The 21,306-nt window shown below is 39.9% G+C and overlaps 1 protein-coding gene across 5 annotated transcripts in view; it reads right to left on the bottom strand.

The window, feature by feature from the left end:
- The window catches only part of VEPH1 (ventricular zone expressed PH domain containing 1), a 240,610-nt gene that overhangs the window by 162,650 nt on the left and 56,654 nt on the right, over positions 1 to 21,306 (bottom strand). For 3 of the 5 annotated variants that reach the window (XM_025879871.2, XM_073898159.1, XM_073898129.1), the window contains exons 5-6: positions 14,816 to 14,982; positions 1,351 to 1,560 (exon numbers count right to left, since the gene is read on the bottom strand). In XM_025879871.2, coding sequence (XP_025735656.2) covers positions 1,351 to 1,560; positions 14,816 to 14,982 — 377 coding nt within the window. Of the gene's footprint in view, positions 1 to 47; positions 130 to 1,350; positions 1,561 to 14,815; positions 14,983 to 21,306 lie in introns of all 5 variants that reach the window. The other 2 variants (XM_073898151.1, XM_073898140.1) reach the window with 1 other exon arrangement.

Below are 21,306 nucleotides of genomic sequence, written 5' to 3'. Positions count from 1 at the left end.
AAGATTCCAGGGCCTCACACATCAGAGGTTGAATTTTTGGTACCTACAAAATGCAAGGTCAGCAGATTCAGTCAAACAGCTGTCAGCTGAAGTTGTTCTAAAAGCACTTGGGCACACCAGCAGGTTCTCCTGGCAATAAAGGTGACAGGCATGGCAAAGTGTTACCAGAAGGCAGATCGTGGCAGGTGTGAGACATTCTCAACAGCAGTGGCTAGAACGGATTATATTAAGCAGCATGTCCACACCAAAGTAATCCTTTTACAAGATTCCGCCCCTCCCCCCATGTTGACAGTTACAGGCTGCTTAGCAGCTCTGGCCTCCCACCTTCTGGGAAGCTAGAGAAACGCCTTCCACCAGAAGGAAGCCTCCATTCACCAGGCCATTGGCAAATCTCAGCAGAAATAAAATAAAACAGAACCAAAGATCTATTCTAAGACAAATTTGCAAAGAGTGCCAAGAAGAGCAAAGACCTAACTCCAGCTAGGTCACCAACTAACCCAGTCTCAGTCTGGGTAAGCCACTCAACTTTTCTAGTTTTTAGAATCAAGGGGTTGAACTTGATGACCTGTGAACTCCCTTTTAAGAGCTGTACAATTTTATATTTATCTTATAGGAAACTGCATTATACGTAAGTGTGTGAAAGTAAAAGCTTCCTTCTATCAATTTTATATTTGCTTTTATTTTGAAAAGATAAAAATCCTAAATCCCAATGTAAAATCATCAGACACATGCACACATGCACACCCTTTAGAACCTGAATTTCTGGAAATGGTTTCTTGGTTGCCTAACCCCCACAAACTGATGGCATTCTGCTGTTCCTGCCAAAAGATTCTATTATGCAAATATTTAGGCTAGACCTTTTAAGCATGCATGAACGTTTATTTCACTCTTCCAAGTAACATCATCCAGGGGGCTCAAATGATACTGAATCTAGGCATTTATTGACAGCATAGCTATGATCTTATTAATAGGTATGTCTAAGACCTAACCCTATGCTTCCTGATGGTTTCCTCAGTTGAGCAAAACTGCAACCAGAAATGAGACACAACGTTTTTATTGGTTATTGTTATTACAAAGTGGTCTTGAATCTGCCATAGTGCTCCCTCCATTTTAATCCTTCCCCTTCCTCAGGTGACACTTGGCCAGCAATGAGATCCTTACTTCCTGAACCTTCCACCTAGCCCTGCTATAATGCACCCTTGATCCAAAGGCCACTGTCCATGCAAAAGTTTTTAAAAGAGAAAATGGGAACTCTCAGAAGTTCCAGGACAAATTTGGAGGTCAGAGAGCCCCAGTGGATGAAGCACCAATGGAATTTAGGGAAATGGACAGAAAAAAAGTCAAACTTACTTCATCCACATGCCCCACAGCTCCATAGATTCTTGCCATTTGCCCGATGAGGTAGGGGAATCTCTCACCAATCTCTTTCAGCATTGGAAGAAAACTGTTCAAAGCCACAGGTTCATAGCCTGCTATCTCTGTGAGGATGTTTAGGATGACATCATTATGGGTTGAGTCTTTCAGATGCCCGATTAGGAAAGGAATACACTTTTGAGCCACCTACAAAAAGAAAAGAGAGGAGAAGAGAAGAAAGAGAAACAAGGAGGAAAATTAATCAAATCAGAATCAGTCTAATATTTTTTGCATGAAATCTAAAGTCAACACATTCTGGGATTATTGCCCTTGCTGGAACTCAAGCATATTCCCCAAGTCTGGAATTTAAAATTTATAATAAAGTTTCAGAGGATTCAGTTTCTTTTCATCTGTGCTCTGCTATTGAAGAGTAAAGTTTACAAAAATTTACTAATTTAGATTTATATAAATACAATAAAAAATTTATATAAATATAGTAAATACAGATTTACTAATCATAAATCAAGTTTTGATGTGTTATGTCCTCACCAGGAATATTACATTTCCTCTAACCCACCATGAGAGCTGTAATTTAAAGGGCAATATGATACAAGTATGTCAAAGATCCTTGATGACTTTTAATGAAAGCCTTCAAGTTGGAGAAGTATGCCTTGGAAATATTTAATAATAAAAATAAGAAAGCAAGAAAGAGCTTTTACATTTTCTTCAATTTTCCATTTTGATCACAAAAATGTACTAAGATAAAAAAAATTACCAAAGTAAAACAATTTCTACCATAGTCCTGATACCCTAATGTTGCTTTCTTGACTTGGAATGCTTTTGTGAATACAAAGATGCAATAATTCATATTAAAGAAAATGTGACCTTTTGTGGAATAAAATCACTATGTTAATACATAGACACGTTGCACGCTGACAATTTAATGAATTGTTTTGTCTGCTAAAATAAAATAATTAGAAAGGATGACCCGTGGAAAACTGAAGAATAAAGTAAAAACAATTTGCCCATCCATATTTCTACTCTGCTGATTTCTTTTTGATGTTGGTTTCCTCTTTTAGTTTGTTACTTTTTTTGGTAAGGTCGACCTGAAATGTAGCTTCCAGTATTAAAAGAGAATCTGATACTCAGCTCAACCTGCTAAATTTATAATCCACCCCCTGCCAAAAACCTACTTCTCCCACTTCCCTTTCTAGCCTTAAGTATCCCTTTTCTCCATAAATGGCACCATTATCTGCCTGGCTACTCAAGCCAGAAATCTGGGAGTTACTCTTGACTGCTGTCTCTCCCTTTTCAGCAGCCTCATCCAAGCAACCACCAAGTCTTACTGATTCCACCTCTCAAGTATCCCACAGATCTCTCCACTTCCCTTCGTGTTCATTCATTTCTCCGAGAACTCATCCATTCACAAATATTTATCAAGTCCTCCCTATTAGCAAGGGAGTGTTCTGGTGCCAATGTTACAGCTGCTAATAAATCTGACAGGTTGCTGCCTATGTGGAATACTTCAGTGTCTAGTAAAGGAGACATTTGGTAAAACAAATAATTACAAAGGAAAAGTATAATCATAAATTCTAATAAATGCCATACCGGGGAAATACAAGGTAACTGTGAGAGAATGTCCTGGGGCCCTAGTTTAGGCTGGGGTCAGGGAAGTACTCTCTCAGCAGGCACATCTAAGCTGAGACCACTGATCCCATCATCCCAAACTTGCATTATTCCAACAGCTTTCTAATTATTCTCTGCCTTCAATCTCATCCACTCAATTCCTTTTCTGCTTTGTGGCCACGATGGCGACCCTTCCTCTGCTTAACGTACTTCACTAATTTGCCATTGCTCTCCAGATAGAGGTTTAACATACCTTTTCTGAATGGACTCCTATCCAGCCTTTCTAGACTTATTTATTCTACCCTCCCCATCCAGATTCTATCACATATCATATTCAACCTTGTTGATTTAAAAAAAAAATTGTGGACCTGCTAAGTTTTCTCTTGCATCTAGTATTTTACTCATGTGATCCACTCCGCCTACAATTCTTACTGCCCCTATTTTGCTGGACACTCCTCATTCTTGAGGCCTCAGATTAGCTGCTGTTTCCTTTAAAAGCCTTCCTCTACTCCCTTCTCTCCCCACTCAGTCCAATGTCCTGGCTGAGGCCCCTATCATACCCTAAATGGTTCCCAGCAAACCCTTCTCACACTTTCTTCATATTGCTGGTCTAGATGTCTGTTTTGCAGGCTGGATTAAAAACTCTACAAGGTCAAGACTCAATTCTAATTTGTACTCTATTGTATACCCAAAGCCTAGCACAGAGCCTGGCCAGAAGATGAGTCAATAAATATTTGAGGAACAAATCAAAGGAAGACAAGTCTAGATGATTTTATAGGGTAGCATTTGAATAACCTCCACACTCCTCCCCATAGTGTTGAATAGTTATACATAATGTTTAAACGTACATATTGTCACATGTCATATACAAGATAACTAATAGGGACATAAAAAAGACATTTTGAGATGACTAAAATTATCCTACATATAAATTTAAACTTGATATTCATATCCAGTACTTGGAAGGGCCGTGGCTAGTTTCCGGTATATGGCACATATGAATGAACAGTTCCATAAATGCTTCCTGTGCATTTGGGAGTGGTTGTATGTCCTTCAGGAGAACCCACAAGAGATCCCTGGCACATAAAGCAGAAGTGTCAGCCAGCTGCTCCAGGTCAGGGCAGCATACCTAACCTGAGTCTTTTAGGAATGGAAAATGCTTACACATTTCCTGCCCCATTCTATAAAATTCTATTTCCTAGTCCTTACTCTTCATGTCCTATTCCTGGAACATGAAGGTCTCTGTGACATGTGCTTCCAGTCATGCCAATTTTATTTAAACTCCAGCCATACATCCCAAGCCATGCAAGAGAATATTGTATCCATGTCCCATAAAGGAAAAGACAAAAGAAAAAACAAGCAAGCAAGCAAGCAAGCAAGCTAGCTGGCACAAGGTGAATATATATGCTTAGGCAGAGTTGAATCCACAGAAGCAAAGAGAAGCCTTGAATAGTATAAACAAAGTAATTTTCCCAATTAAACAAAAGTTGATTATTTTGCAATTTCCTGATAGCCCAAAGCTTATTATGATGGTGATAGAAAGGATAGATATTTCTTGCAGTTTATCACACACATGAAAGGCAAGTGGTGCTTTGGGCTTTAGATAGATTATTCTTGGATAAGAAGGAATTTTATTTTCTAAACCCAGGACATTTCCTTAGGCTGCTCTCTTTCATGCTGCTTCATTGGGAGCTGCTTCATCTCTCAGAGGAAGCCGTGTCATCACTGAGACCAGAGTAGCCACTAAGACAGCACCCATGGCTGGTGGAGAGCAAGCCGACATGGCCTTTATTCAGGCCGTAAGCCTCATGGCACAGACCTCTGAAAGAGCTTCCCAACTGGCCTCCTGGTCTCAAGTCTCTCTTCCTTTTATTCTGCTGTCATTGTCCTAAAACCCCATTATAATCACGTCAAGACTTCAAAGATTTCTCATGGCCTATGGCTGGAGTCCCAGTGCCATGGCATTCATTGACGGCCATATCTGCTGCCTCTTCCACCATGAACTCTGACCCAGAGACATGCCACCGATCACCCACAGTTGGCTTGAACAGAGAGAATGCTCATCCTTTCAAAGCCCATCTCAAATGGCTCTACTTCTGGGAGGCCTTCCTCATACCCCAATCTAACACATGCAGGACCAGGAGCTTGATGACAAATAAAGGTCACCACACTACACACTCAAATACTCAGTAGCTATGCCTCTGCCTGACACATATACCTTTATAACAATCTAGGAGGTCTGATTTGAATTTGGAATTTTTGGCCTGTATAGAGGGAACAGAGAGAAATGACCCCTAGACCCCATTTCTTGCCCCTCTTTTCTCTTTCTACTCCTGGCTTTGCCCTGCAAGGAGTCTCTCATGCATGTATGTGAATACCCCAGCCCACATATGCAAGCTCATCTGGGATACCCCTCAGGCCTGTGGGGTCACACTGTCGGCATGGCCTGTCCTTCGGAGAACAGATCCAGGGACCAGGCCTGTTGAAGCCCTGGGGGCAGGAAGGAGATACATAGGAAAAGATTCCAAGGTCCCACTTACCTGGACTACATTTAGTAGGTGAAGGAATGCATGGAAACTGGGAGAACACGGAGATGGGGGCCAGACCAGGATCCTCTAAAGTAAGTAGCCCAGGGAAGCCACCTATCTCTGGCTCCTCCACTCCTTCCAGAGCAGGATTAATCACTGCCTTTTTTGTGATCCCAAAGCAGTATGCTGACAGGTTTAGCATCTTGTCATTGACCTGAAGTTTTGTCGATGCATCTCATCACCCCAGGCCATGGGGACCTTGAGGGTAGGGCCATCTGAACAAATAGCACCATAACTTAATTGGCAGTAAATGACACTTCAATTCTTATGCATAGAATAAAAGGTAGAGCTTTTGTGTGTGTGCACACGTGTGTACATGTGTGGTTATGTATGTACTCCCTCTTAAATTAGTCCTCAGGCTCAATTTTCTCTTCTAATTAATTTGGCCAGCATTAACAATCTATTAATCTCCAAAATTCTGTAGTAACTGTCACTCTTCATTTGCTAAGTACTCCTACCATACTGACAAAATATATATTCTTTTTAAAAATTTTTTTTATTTATTCATTCAAGACACAGAGATACAGAGAGAGAGAGAGAATATGAGCAGGGGGAGAAGCAGAGTAAGGGGGAGAAGCAGGCCCCCCGCTGAGCAGGGACCCCCCCCCCCGATGAGGGGCTTAATACCAGGACCCTGGGATCATGACCTGAGCCGAAGGCAGACGCTTAACCATCTGAGCCACCACAGCGCCCCCAAAATATATATTCTTAAAGCCATGCATCTGCTCCAAAGACCACCGTGGAACAGTCTATATATTCTACCACTCCATCTTCTTAATGTTCTGCAAATGGCTTCTTATTTTAAATAAATACCAAAAGTGACCTCTGAGTATTGTCAGCCAGATGATGCTGGGTTAGGTGCTGTAGGATTAGGTATGTGAATAAGAATGGTCTAAGCTGTTGAGAGAAAATCCAAGAAAATGACTCTCTCCTCTAGGGACCAGACCACAAAAGCAGTTCCTCTGGGTTTGGACATTAACAGAGGGCTGACACTGCTATTTTCTGCCACTCATCCCTGTATGGTTGGGGCTAGAGGCCCAAGTCCTGGGGATAATAACAGATGGGCTCTTATGCGTTACTAAATTCTGTTTCTTTTGTTGGCTAGATTACAGCATGGTTTATGGCAGCCAAGAATACAGACTTAGCCCCAAAAGGCCACTTGGAAAATTGACCACCCAGCCTTTTCCTATAAATGGACCCTGAGGATTCTCTGGAGGTTCCAGCCTGAATCACTAGCCAGGAACTGCCTCCCTCCAGCTAGGAAGGATGGTTTCCTGAAAGAGGGATACCCAGAGGGCAGTGATGGAGGAAGGGGACCCACCTGCCTGGTCAGCCACAACATCCACCCCCACCCCTGCCCTGCTTCCTTTTTGCCCACTGCCTAATTAAGGAACATGAGAGAGAGGAGGTGAATCCAGCATTTCTCTGGCTCACTGCCTGCACACTTCAGTAATCAAGTGTGAGCTTACAAAGAGCTGCGTGATAAGCCATAGGAGGCAGGTGGGGCCTGCTTTAACATGATGAGGAGCGCTGATGGGAAACAAAGGTTTGGGTCGTTCCCCTGCTATAACTTCTTCCCCCACTAGGGCCCTGGCACAGGTAGGGTCCATTCACATCACCATGGCTATTTCCTAAACCCTTACTTCTTCATTCTGGGACCCACACTCAGCACCCATAATTCTTTCACTCTCTCCTCCTCATTCAGTCCCCCCCATTCCTACTTCTCCTATCTAGCTCACCTTTCTGACTGCCATTGTCCATTGTGCCCTCTGGAACTCCCAACTGCTTCACAAACCACAGCCTTACAGCCTCAATTTTTCAGGGTGTTGAGGCCAGAAGTCTCAATGGCTAGAATTAGACTGGGTTTGTGATGTAGCCCAGCCTTATCTGTATGACTTTAGGAAAGTTACCTAACCACTGACAGCCCCAGATTTTCTGTAAGTGGCAGTCTTAGGGAGGGCAATGTGGCTGTAATGACCTGTGAGAGACACAGACATTGCCCATATGAAAATTGGAGGGGCTGGTAAAGACGAAGAGGGTGTGAAAAGCCACTTCACTGTCACTCCTTTGTACCACCACAGTTGTTACCCCTCCAAACTTTGACTGTTCTGTTTACCAAAGGAAAGACTGTTGTGGGGAATAAGTGAGATAATGTTGTAAAACACCTACACAGTGTCCGGAACTTGACATTAGTTCAACCACTATTAGTGCCCCTTGTTTACCCTCCTCTGCTTCCTGTAACCAGCTGGGAACACTACAGGAGTAACTTGGAGAGGTTCCAGACCACCACAATGAAGTGAACAGCACAATAAAGAGATTCAAATGGTTTTTTTTGGTTTCCCAGTACATATAAAAGTTATGTTTATACTCTAGTCTATTAAGTGTGCAATAGCATTATGTCTAAAAAATGTATATACCTTAGCTAAAATACATTATTGTTAAAAAATGCTAACCATCATCTGAGCTTTCAATGAGTTGTAATCTTTTTGCTGGCAGAGGGTCTTGTCTTTATGTTAATGGCTACTGACTGATCAGGGTGATGGATGCTGAAGGTTGGGGTCCTGTGGCAATTTCTTAAAATAAGACAGCAATGAAATTTGCCACATTGATGGACTCTTCCTTTAACAAATGAGTTCTCTGTAGCATGCAATACTATTTGATAGCATTTTACCCACAGTAGAACTGCTTTCAAAATTGGAGTCAATCCTCTCCAACCCTGCTGCTGCTTTATCAACTAAGTTTATGTAAGATTCTAAATCCTTTGTTATCATTTCAACAATTTCCACAACGTCTTCACTGGGAGTAGATTCCAGCTCAAGAAACCACTTTTTTACTCCTCCAAAAGAAGTAAGTCTTCATACCTTAAAGTTTTATCATGAAGTTGTAGCAATTCAGTCCCATCTTCAGGTTCCACTTTTAATTCTAGTTCTCATGCTATTTCTGCCTTATCTGCAGTTACTTCCTCCAGTGAAGTTGTGGACCCCTCAAAGTCATCCACAAAGGTTGGAATTAACTTCTTCCAAACTCGTTCATGTTGATATTTTGACCTCTCCCTATGAACCATGAATGTTCTTACTGATATCTAGAATGGTAACTCCTTTCCAGAAGGTTTTCAGTTTACTTTGCCCAGATCCATCAGAGGAATCACTATCTCTGGCAGCTACAGTCTTATGAAATGTATTTCTTAAATAATACTTCAAAGTTCAAATCACTCATTGATCCACAGGCTGCAGGATGGATATTGTGTTAGCAGGCATGAAAACATTAATTTCATTGTACATGTCCATTGGAGCTCTTGAGTGACCAGGTGAATTGTCAATGAGCTGTCATATTTTAAAAGGAATCTCTCTCTCTCTCTCTCCTGCTCTCTCTCACTTTTTCTGAGCTGTAAGTCTCAACAGTGGGCTTAAAATATTTAGTAAACCATGTTGTGAACAGATGTGCTGTCAACCAGGCTTTGTTGTTCCATTTCTAGAACACAGGCAGAGTGGATTCAGCGTAATTCCTAAGGGCTCTAGGATTTTCAAAATGGTCAGTGAGCACTGGTTAAAGCATTGGCTTTAACTTAAAGTCATCGGTTGCATCAACCCCTAACAAAAGAGAAGCCTGTCCTTTGAAGTTTTAAAGCCAAGCATTGATTTCTCTTCTCCAGCGATGAAATTCCTAGATGGCATCTTCTTCTAAGAGAAAGCTGCTTTATTAACATTGAAAATCTGTTGTTTAGTGTAGTCACCTTCATGAATTTTCTTATCTTGATCTTCTGCATAACTTGCTACAGCTTCAACATCAAACTTTTCTTCTGCAGCTTCCTCACCTCTCTCATCTTTTGAAGAACTGAAGAGAGTTTAGAGCCTTGATCTGGATTAGGGTTTGGCTTAAGAAAATGTCAGGCTGGTTTGATCATTTATCCAGACCACTCACACTTTCTCCACAACAGTAATAAGGCTGTTTTGCTTTCTTATCACTCATGTGTTCAATGGAGTAGCACTTTTAATTTTCTTCAAGAACTTTTCCTTTACATTTATAACTTAGCTAAGAGGCCAATATTTGGCACAAGAGGCCTAATTTTTGACCTATCTTGGATTTTGACATGCTTTCCTCACTAAGCTTAATCAATCTAGTTTTTTATTTAAAGTGAGAGAGCTACTTTTCCTCCTTTCACTTGAACACTTAGAGGTTTTTCTAGGGTTCTTAGGTGGCCTAATGTCAATTGTGTTGTGTCTCAGGGAATAGGGGGGCCCTGGGAAAGGGAGATAAATGGGGAATGGAGGATCAATGGGGCAGCCAAAACACACACACTTACCTATTAAGTTTGCCATGGGTACAGTTTGGGGTACCCCAAAACAATTACAATAGTATCATTAAAGATCACTGATCATGGATCACCATAACAAATATAGTAATAATGAAAATGTTTGAATTACTGTGAGAATTATGAAAATGTGACACAGAGACACAAAGTAAGCAAATGCTATTGGGAAAATAATGCCCATAGCATTGCTTGATGCAGGTTGGCCACAAACCTTTAATTTGTAAAAAGTACAATATCTGCAAAGTGCAGTGAAGTGAAGCACAATAAAACAAGGTATGCCTGGCTGCTTGCTTATTTCCCCAGGCCGAGGAGAGAGAAAGGGGTTGGGAGTCAGAGTCCTGGACTTGTCCCCTACTTCTTACTACCTGTGTGATAGGGGCAAGTTAACCTCCCAGAATACCCATTTTGAGTGGTGAAAAACAGAGAAAAAAATAACGCATCTTAGAGTTACTGGTAGGAGTAAATTAAATTGGTAGGATTAGATGCTAAAAAAAAAGAAGTCCTTTATGAATGAGAAAGTCCTCTGCAAAATTAGGCACTAATACTAAGAAATATTCATGAAGTGACTTCTGTGTGCCAGATATTATGCAAGGCATCAGGGACACGGTGGTGAACAAGGTGGTCTTCACATCTCCAGCATTTGCATCACAGCCAAGGTAGCCCAGAGAGAGAGAAGAATAGAGACAGATTCATTACAATGTGAAATTCGCTATGGCAGAGATGGCGGGGAAGGAAGGAGTCAGAGAAGATTCCTGGCAAGAAACTGATATCTAAGTAGTTGTCTAAGGACTAGGAATAGTCAGTGCAGGAAGAGTGGTAGTGGTGAGGGAAGAACATTCTAGGTGAAGAACATAGAATATATGTATAAAAACTCAGTGCACTGAGAGAAGAGTGTCCATCTATGGTGTTTAGGACTGTATAATTGTTCAAGGTGTTGGGAGTTAAAGAGACCCTATGAGAACAGACAGGGGTCAGGGACCTGATTATGAATGTCCTTTCCTGAGTCTCTCAGCCACAGAGGGACTGTAACTAGGTGTCTAATGGGACCTCTTTGAATGCCACACGTGGTGTCACCCTCACTCTTGGACTCCATCTTTTTAGGTGGGGAGACCCCCAAGTCTTTTCTCTCCCCCTTCCTATAAGTGAGCCTCCGGCTGGTTTCATTTACCTTTATGTCCAGCCTTAGCCCATGGGAAATTAATTGAATTAATTTACTCTCACTAGATCCCCCTTGAATTTTTATTGAACCTGCCTTTCCAAAAACTATGTTTTGCTCTTGCTTGTAGGCTGCAGATAAAATGGCATGCCAGTTGCCTCCTTTATGAAACCAAGTTTGGCCTTTTGGTCACCCCTCCCTATCCCCCATATCGTCTGGTCCCCAGGCTCTATTTGTGGTAGGCAGAATAATGACTCCCCAAAGATGTATATATATCCTAATCCCCAGAACCCATGATGATGTTGCCTTGCATGGCAAAAGGGACTTTGCAGGTATAATTAAGTTAAGGTCTTGAGATAGAGAGAGAATCCTGGATCATCTGGGTGACACCAAGGTGATTACATGGACCCTTGGGCGGGGGAGGCTCAGAGTCAGAGATGTGATGAGAAAAGCAGAAGTGAGAGGGAGGCAGGACAGGAGCTGAGCAGGGCAGCCAGCCTCCAGAAGCTGGACAAGGGCAAGGAAACAGATTTCTCCCCAGTGCCTCCAGAAGGAGTGCACCCCTGCTGGCCCATTTGGGACTTCTGATCTCAAGAACTGGAGGATAATAAATTTGTGCTGTCTTAAACCAAGTTTATGGTCAGTTGTTTCAGCGGGGATGGGAAACAAGTACCTCACCCCTTCTGTGTCCTTCACTCCAAGCCTCTGCTTGAGTGATCCAGTGATCCCTCAACTCTACTCCTTGCCCAAACTCTATTATGATCTTGCTCTAACTTTCTGTCCTTAATTCTTTCCCAAATGGATTCCTCCACTTATGCTCTGGTATTCATTCTCTAACTTCCTCTAGCTCCTGGTTCCAGCTAGTACTTTGTTCCACATCTTCAATCTCTTCATTGTTCCTGAGTTTTATTTTATTTTATTTTTAATTTTTAGGCATAGATTGGTTTATTTTAACATGATTTAGACATCACAAAATCTTTGCAAGGCCTATCAGGAAGGTGATTATTCTTATATTATGGATGAAGAAAATGAGAAATATGGAGATTCAAGAGCTAGGAATTTAAATTAAAAAATTCAGAACAAGCTAAAATGGCTAAAAGCAAAACTGTCCTCCTTGAAACCTTGACAATCTCCAACCCTAGCCAGGAGTCCAGTGCATCTTGGTACCTTGACCAACATTCACTGAGCGCCTAGGATCTGGCAGTTCCTACTATATGCTTTTGCTTCCCCTCCTTTATGAATATATTGGGATTTTGAGCACAGTTAAATAAAAAGACCCAAAATGCCCTACTAGTGAAAAGGGTCAATAGTTGTGAGGTTCAATTTGTATGTGTTTAGCAGAAGTAATTGGGACAGATCAAGGCATTCCAAAGGATTTATTTTAGTTCTCCTTATTTCCTCTAAACTTCTACAGTCATGCAGTCAGTTCCCAACATTCCCTCCACACACAATCCATAATAGATGACCACCACTCCTCACCCCACCCACCCAGGCAATGCTCTGAGGAGTACCCAGTTGCCAAATCTAAGTTCAGTTCCCCTCTCCAGGCTCCTTTACTTCTCTAGATCTTGATCCTGTTGAGCCACTTTATACCCTTTGGAGACTGCAACATCTTTCCCCTGGTTCTCCATGGTCTCCAATCTGGTCTCTTTTGGTCATTTATTCATTTCTGAATTCAACAACTTTTTATTGAAATCCTACTGTGTGTGCAGCCCTATGCTAGGGAGTGCATGTAAATATGCAGACACAGGTCCCTCAAGGAGTTTAGAGTGCACTGGGAAAGACAGTCATGCAAAAATAATGACAATATATTGTTCTAAGGGCAAAAGCAAAAATGCACACCAGGTAACATAGATGTCCCTGGTCCTCAGCCCAGCCTCCCACCTAGCTACTCAAAGTGCGGTCTGAAGCATCAGGAAAAGCATCACCTGAGAACTTGGAAAAGGGCAGAATCCAGGTCTCCTTCCCAGACCTACTGAATTAGAAGTCTCTAGGGATAGGGCCCAAGTCCACACTCCAGTGTCCAGGACTCCCAGCCCTGTCCCCATCTCCTCAAGGCCATTTGCCCCTCTGTTCCACCTGGACCAAAACTCCCATTCTTCAAGGTTAGCCTTGATGCCACTCCCATTGTGAATCTTCATGTTACCTATTTCTCCCTAAGGCAGAAATCATTGCCCCTCCTTCTGTTTATACCATCTGCAGAATATTTATCACCCTGTTTTATTCTGTTTGGTTTTGTGAATGTTTACTGAGTGCTATCAGATACTATGCCAAGGTCTGGGATACAGAAGAAAAGAAGAAATCATTCCTTACCACCAGGCATTTGTAGCCTATTGTGGTTAGTCATGCATATGACCATTCTTGCCTGCTTTCCTTTGAACAATTTGAGCGTTGACTTCAAATGTTCCATTATTTACCTTAATGTTCACTCAGGAAATGAAACAGAGTTGCAACCATAACTGATAAAACCTTGGGTTGACCTTTAATCTTCACTTGTGCACATGTTTGGGTACCTTCCATAATCCATTTCTACTTTCTTAGGGGTTCAGCAGAAGCACCAGGGGTACACTGTGTGTCCTAAACAGAGAATATCAGGACTTTTGTTTGGATGTTGGTGGGGTGGGGAGAGGAGGTAGAAGCATGGTGCCTAGAGAGCCCCTTGGACCTCTATGGAACCCACAAGGAGAAAGCCTGCTGGAAATGGAAGCCAAAAATCAGAAATCAAATCTGAGAAATAGAGAAAAGGAAAATTGTTCTGTTTGTATTATTTGACTCCTGGATCAACCACCTCATCAGAAGGTATTTTTCCCCATTCCATTAGCTAATAAATTCCTTTTATCATTTAAACCAGCATGGGTTGGGTATTCTGTGACTGATCCTCACAATCATCCTAATTATTACAATTTTGTATTTGATTCCAAAAAACCAACAACTAACTTGCTATCTAGAAAATGAGCCTTTGCTCTCACTCCAGGCTGACTTTCCCACGTGCAGGTCATTTCCTTGGCCCTCTCTGAGAAACCAGATTCCTGGGACTGCATGGCCACACTCAACTTCAATTCAAGCTTTTCTGCCATAGTGACAGGTTTTACCTTTGTTCTGTTTTTGTGCCTGTTATGGTTAATTTTATGTGTCAGCTTCACTGGGTCATTGAGTGCCCACACATTTGCTTGAACATTATCCTGTGTGTGTTTGTGAGAGTGTTTCCAGATGAGACTGGCATTTAAATTGGTAGAATGAGTAAAGCAGATTGCCCTTCCCAGTATGGATGGGCTTCCTTGAAACTGCTGAGGGCCTGAATATGAGGGGTTGAGCTGGGACATTTGTCCTCTCCTGCCCTTGGGCTGTGACTTACACCATCAGCCATTTGGTTCTGAAGCTTTCAGACTTGGCCCAATGCTCACACCATTGATTCTCCCACTCCTCAGGCCTTTGGACGCAGACTGGAACTACACCACTCGTTCTCTTGTGTCCTCAGCTTACAAATGGTGTACGGCAGGACTCCTCAGTCTCATAGTCGCATAAGCCAATTCCAGTTGCTCACGATATATGTGTCCTATTGGTTCTGTTTCTCTGGGGAACCATAACACAGTACCCAACCTCTGCCGTCACCTCCTCACTTTCACGGTTCTAGAAAAAGTGAATGAGGGCTTTCGTTTAAAGATGGGTGTGTTTGGGTGCAGGAGGGAGGAAATCTGGAGCACACATCCTGTCCTCATACCCAGAAACATGCCTGGTTGTGTGGACCATCAAATATGTGATGTGCTTTTGCTTTTTTACCTCTGGTTGCTTTCTCTTCACGGCTACATGCAAAAGCCGGAGAAGATGGTACTGTTCTGGTTGTTCTAGCTGAGACATCAAGGCCAGGAGTTCTGTCAGGTGTCTGTTGATTGGCTGAGGCTGCTTTTCATACACAGCGGGCAACACCCTCAACAACATGGTATTGCCTGTTGAAGGAACAATACCGGGAATGATGAGTATTAGCTCACAGGCAGTAGAAACACATTTATTGTCAACGCAATAATCTTTGTGCTTATTCATTAAATAGTGTGGAGTGATGGCCAAGTCCTCCGCTAAAAATAACACAGCATCTTATTCTGGAAAATCACTAAAGTATGACTTAAATGGATTCCATAAAAGGGAATATTTTATTTATTTATTATCTAATGAAAAAGTTTTCCTGAGTAATGCACCATGGGGAAAAAGGAAAATTTGACAGTAACCAGACCACACCCTTAAGAAGGAAACAATTCTGATAAAGAATTCCTGACGAGAAACAACATTTGGATGCTGTTTAAATGAAAACTAAGCAGTGCCATAAGGATGAACCTGAACTGAAAAAAAGTGCAGAGGAATGTATTCACGTTCCTGAGAGATACAGAGGCATGGTTTAGACAACTGACATATGGCAACGCTGCCTTATTTTTATGAATAGTTAGAAAAGTAGCAATGCAAATTTAAATCCCCAATTTCTGTACTATTTCAACAGAAGTTTAGACTCAGCTTGTTTGTCACACATGATTTGCCTCAAAGACACGTATGGACAACTTGATTTAAAACGGCAAAATCTCAAGAAAAGATATTGCCTAAGCTATAGGGACTTATCTGTGAACAACATATGGGAAACATCTGCTTATCACTTTAGTATGGATTTTTTCTCAAAATCCTCTCAAGTACTTAAATGTCCCAGGAGAATTGTTTTCCAGGAATTTCTTGAAGAAATTTTTTTTGGTGTCTATTTACTTTAAATTTGGCTTTGTATATAGAAGAAAGACACAGAAGGAATCAAATAAGCAGCAGTGATTACACATATATAGACCTTTCTCAAACAGAAGGGACATGTCCATATATAAAGGACATTTAGATATGAGAATAGGACAAAAGGCTATCATTTTCAGAATATCAGTGACTAAAATTAATAGAAGGGTGATTCTGGATCAAATTAAATGTATATGGATGATGATAAATAATGAGAATTGCTTTTCCCACATGCGGTTCATAGAATTAGTCTCCAGCAGATTTCGGTCATATGCCCACAGAGTGCAAAGTATTAGAAATACTCAGGGTTTTTTTTAAAAAATGTTGTGTCCATACACAACACATTGCTTTATTTTGTTTGTTTTCTGTCTCTTTTAACCAAGAGCTTTTCCTTAAAAGATCAGGAATTTTAAATGTAATGCCCAGCCAGTCTGTACAGGGTACAACAGGTCCTAGAACTTAACTATGCAGACATACTGATCAATCTCTCAAGAATTTCATGATAAATAACATTCTCTTTGGAACTGAAGACAGGAAACTGGTGTAAGGCTTTTGGTATAATACTCATTAAACACCCTGAAAGCCTTGAAGGGAAAAACTCCAGATTAGTCATTTTTTTAGCTGACTTGAATTTCGATCAAATGATGCAAAAATAAATGCATAAAAATTTTTTTCTGAGTTAGAAACTGATGAAGACACTCTGATGTAGAAATCCTATAAATTCAGAGAAAAAAAGAGAAATCCTATAAATTCCATTTATAAACTAACATTTTTTTTAATTATGGAATATTTGAAGCCATTAGACAAATGAGGCAATAATATAAAGAATAGAGTTGTGCCCACCAGCCAGCTTTGTCAAAACAACCTTGTGCCAAAATCGCTTCCTATCCCACTCATTCATTTGCTTTTCTCCCCAAGGGCAATCACCATCCTAAAGTTGGTTATTCATCATCTTCAGGAATGTTTTTACATTTTACTTGCATGTGTATCTACCAACAAACATTTTATAGTGTTGTTTTGCATGCTTTAAAATTTTATATCACTAGTTTTCATACGGTACAAATCTCTTTGCAACATTTAATTTTTTTACATTCAACATTGTGTTGAAGTTTTAGCTCTAAGAAGCTATCTCCTTCACTTATTCTCACAGCTGTATGTGTTCTATTGTATAAATAGGCAACAATTTATTCATATACTCTATGGTTGAAAGACATTACCATGATGATGATGAAGATCATGATGATGATGATTTTACCAATAGTGCTGCAATTTTTATACTTATTTCTTTGTTCATAAGTGGGAGATCTTCCCTAGGGTACTGCCTCTGAGCTTAGTGTGCTTAGAAATTACCCGGGTATCTTGTTAAACCATAGATATTGATTCAGCAGGGCTTGAGAATCTGAATTTCTAACAAGCTCTCAGGTGATGCTAATGGTCCCTGGACCACATAATTAAGTAGCAAAGCAGAGGCTATGTCCCTGGGAGTTAAGTTTCTAGATCTTCCAAAATTTCTTTGCAGTGTGGTTATATTAGTTTTCTATAGCTGCTGTAAGAAATTACCAAAAACTTAGTGGCCCAAAATAACACAATTTCTTATCTTATATTTTTATAGTTCAGAAGTCTGCTGTGAGTCTCACTGGGCTAAAATCCAGGCATTGGAAGGGCTCAGTTCCTTCTGGGAGGTTGCAGAAGGGAATTGGTTTCCTTGACTTTTCTAGTTTCTAGAGACCACCAGCATTCCTTGGAGTTCCCTTCTTCCATCTTCAAAGTCAGCAACAGAGCGAGCACCTCTCTGACTCTGCTGCTATCATCATATCTCTTCCTCTGATTCTCCCTTGGGCCTCTCTCTTCCACTTTTAAAGAATGCTTGTGAATACACTGGGCCCATGTGTATCATCTAGGATTATCTCCATATTATATGTAGAAACCTTAATTGTATTTTCAATGCAATGAAACATAACATGTCCACGGGTTGTGGGGATGAAGACACGAACATTTGGGGGGCATTATTCTGCCTACCATCATGATTATAATGATCTACACACCCACCAGCAGCATAAGTGTTTCTGTTGCTCCTATCTTTGCCAATATTTGGTCTTGACAGACATCGGTTACTGCCAGTCTGGTAGAGTGTGACATGGTATCTCATTTTTTTGTTGTTGTTTTCATCTTTATTTCCTTAACTGCTTGTGCAGTTAAGCACCCTTTTAATATGTTTACAGGTCATTTCCCCTTCCACGATTTGACCATTTGTATCCTTTGCCTATTTTCAATTGGGATGTTTGTGTTTTCTTCTTGATTTGTAAAAGCTATTTATTTATTCTAGACACTAGTTTTTTTAATCACGTCTAAAGTTGCAATGTCAATGTCAATTTTTAAAATTTCTTTATAGCTTATAATTTTTTGTTATTGAGATAGCTTTCTCTACCCTAGGTTCACAAAAATTTTCTTCTAAAAGCATTATGGTTTTGTTTTTCCTATTTGTCTTTAATCCATCTGGAATTTACTTTTGTACATGAGGAATGGATATTTTTGTGTGTATATAAACAATTGTCCTAGCATTTATCAAGTTGTCAGTTGCTTCCCTTCTGCTTGTTTAATACCTTTTTCACATACCAGGTTTCTCATATGTCTGGGTCTGTTTCTGGATATTTATCATACCTTTACCAATTATACATTTTATTAATTATAATAACTTTATAATAAATCATTATATCCCATGGGGCAAATTATCTTCTACTTCAAATTCCTCTTGGTTCCTTTATATAAATTTTACCACTAGTTTGTCAACTTCCTTGAAAAACGAGGTTATTTTCCGCCCCCACTGGAGGTACAGACTAATTTGGGATAATTGACATCTTTATGAAATTGAGTCTTTCCATTCAAAAACATATGTCCTTCCATCTATGCAGGGTTTTAAAAAATGTTCTTCAATAACGTTTTGTGATATTAGCTGTGTCTTTTTTTTCAGTTAATCCTATTTTTTATTTTATTATGTTATGTTAATCACCATACATTACATCATTAGTTTTTGATGTAGTGTTCCATGATTCATTGTTTGCATATAACACCCAGTGCTCCATTCAATATGTGCCCTCTTTAATACCCATCACCAGGCTAGCCCATCCCCCACCTCCTCCCCTCTAGAACCCTCAGTTTGTTTCTGAGTCCATAGTCTCTCATGGTTCGTCTCCCCCTCCAATTTCCCCCCCTTCATTCTTCCCTTCCTGCTATCTTCTTTTTTTAAACATATAATGAATTATTTGTTTCAGAGGTACAGGTCTGTGATTCAACAATCTTACACAATTCACAGCACTCACCATAGCACATACCCTCCCCAATGTCTATCACCCAGCCGCCCATGCCTCCCACCCTCCACCACTCCAGCAACCCTCAGTTTGTTTCCTGAGATTAAGAATTCCTCATATCAGTGAGATCATATGATACATGTCTTTCTCTGATTGACTTATCTAGCTCAGCATAATACCCTCCAGTTCCATCGACGTCGTTGCAAATGGCAAGATTTCATTCCTTTTGATGGTTGTATAATATTCCATTGTATATATATACCACATCTTCTTTATCCATAGAGCTACCATATGACCCAGCAATTGCACTACTGGGTATTTACCCCAAAAATACAAATGTAGGGATCCGAAGGGGTACGTGCACCCCGATGTTTATAACAGCAATGTCCACAATAGCCAAACTATGGAAGAGCCAAGATGTCCATCGATATTAGCTGTGTCTTATGTATCTCTTAATTAAATTGATTCCTAGGTATCTCATTTTTGTTGTTGCTATTGTAAATAGAAACTATAAAAATGTATTATCAATTGTCTGCTGGTATTAAGAAAGCAACTGATGTTTATGTTGATCTTTCCGCCAGCAAAACTTGCTCAATTCTCTTATTAACAATCTGTCTTCAGAGTCTCTTAGATTTTCTGTATATAGGTAATCAACTCATAATAATTGATGATAGCTTTGTTTTTTTTTTCTGTTCTTATATCTTATGCTTTTTTTTGTCCTACTTTACTAGCTAGAACATCCAATACTTCAATGAACAGAACCAGTGTCCAAGGTATCCTTTTGTTTTTCCTATTTTTAAGAAGTTTCTAAGGACTCATCATTATGTATATATATATTTCTTTCAATTTTGGTATTTCTGTTTATTAGCTTAAGTTTCTGTTTCCTAGTTTGGACATAAGTGTTGCATTTTATTAAATGATTTTCTGCATTCGTTGACATGATTATGATTTCTCCTTTAAATTGTTAATGTAATAAGTTAATAGATAATTCTAATGTTTAACCAATCTTGCAGTCTTGGAATAAACTCAACTTTGTTATAATGTATTTTTATGCATATGTTACTAAGTTTGTTTGGCTAATATTTTATTTAGAGCTCTTGCATCTATGTTCTTGAGTGAGGTTGGCCTTCTTTTCTTGTACTGTCCTTGTCTCTTTTTAGTATCATAGTTACTACACATATAGAAAGTATTTAGCACATTCCTGCACACTTTACTCTCAGAAGCAGTTTGTATAAGATGAGATTTAGGGGCGCCTGGGTGGTTCAGTCATTAAGCGTCTGCCTTCGGCTCAGGTCATGGTCCCAGGGTCCTGGGATCAAGCCCACATCGGGCTCCCTGCTCAACAGGAAGCCTGCTTCTCCCTCCCCCGCTCCCCTTGCTTGTGTTCCCTCTCTCGCTGTGTCTCTCTCTGTGAAATAAATAAATAAAATCTTAAAAAAAAAAAAAGGTGAGGTTTATATGTTCCTTGAATGTTTGGTAGAACTTGCTTATCAAACTTTCTGGACAATGCACTATATATTTCATTATTTCAAACTTTATGTAGTTTAAGTTTTTGTATCCTTCAGCAGTTTTTTTTGGAATTTGAAACTATGTTACTAAATAATTCTAAATAAAGTGTTTATATTTTATCCTCTTTTCCCTTAAAGTTATTTCCAATTGATACAACTATAGCTATCCTAGCTTTTTTGAATTGCACTTGTTTGGTATATTCTCTCCCTGCTCCTTTAGACATTTCTAGATTTTTATGTTTTATGTGTGGCTCTTCTAAGTGACCTATAGCCGGGATTTTAAAAATATTCCTACTTGACGTCTTAATTCTCTTAACTGGAAAGTTTCTTTTATTAATAGTTATGATGATTATTGGTATATTTGGATTTATCTTTATATTGTGTTGTTTTTTGTTCATCTTACTTTGTCTATGTTTGTTTCCCCTTTTTTACTGCTTTCTATTGAAAAAGGTTTGTTTAATTCTATTTCTTCTATTTGAACATTCTATTTCCTTTTGGTTTCCATGGCTGTCTTTAAAAAGATAAACATTCTGGAACTAACAAAGCAAAATTAATTTCTCTATCAACTTCCTGAACAATGAAAGGACTTGAGAATACTTCACTGGACTTAAAGAGTACATTTTGGATGATTTTCTCAGGTCCTTCTTCCAGTTCTTTAATATTCTCTTCAGCTTTGCCTATTTGCCATTTAACCCAT

The sequence above is a fragment of the Callorhinus ursinus genome, unplaced genomic scaffold (assembly GCF_003265705.2).
Source record: "Callorhinus ursinus isolate GAN/ISIS: 27379988/994484 unplaced genomic scaffold, GSC_fseal_2.0 scaffold1, whole genome shotgun sequence".
Lineage (NCBI taxonomy): Eukaryota > Metazoa > Chordata > Mammalia > Carnivora > Otariidae > Callorhinus > Callorhinus ursinus.
This window is presented reverse-complemented; position numbering and strand designations above follow the sequence as displayed.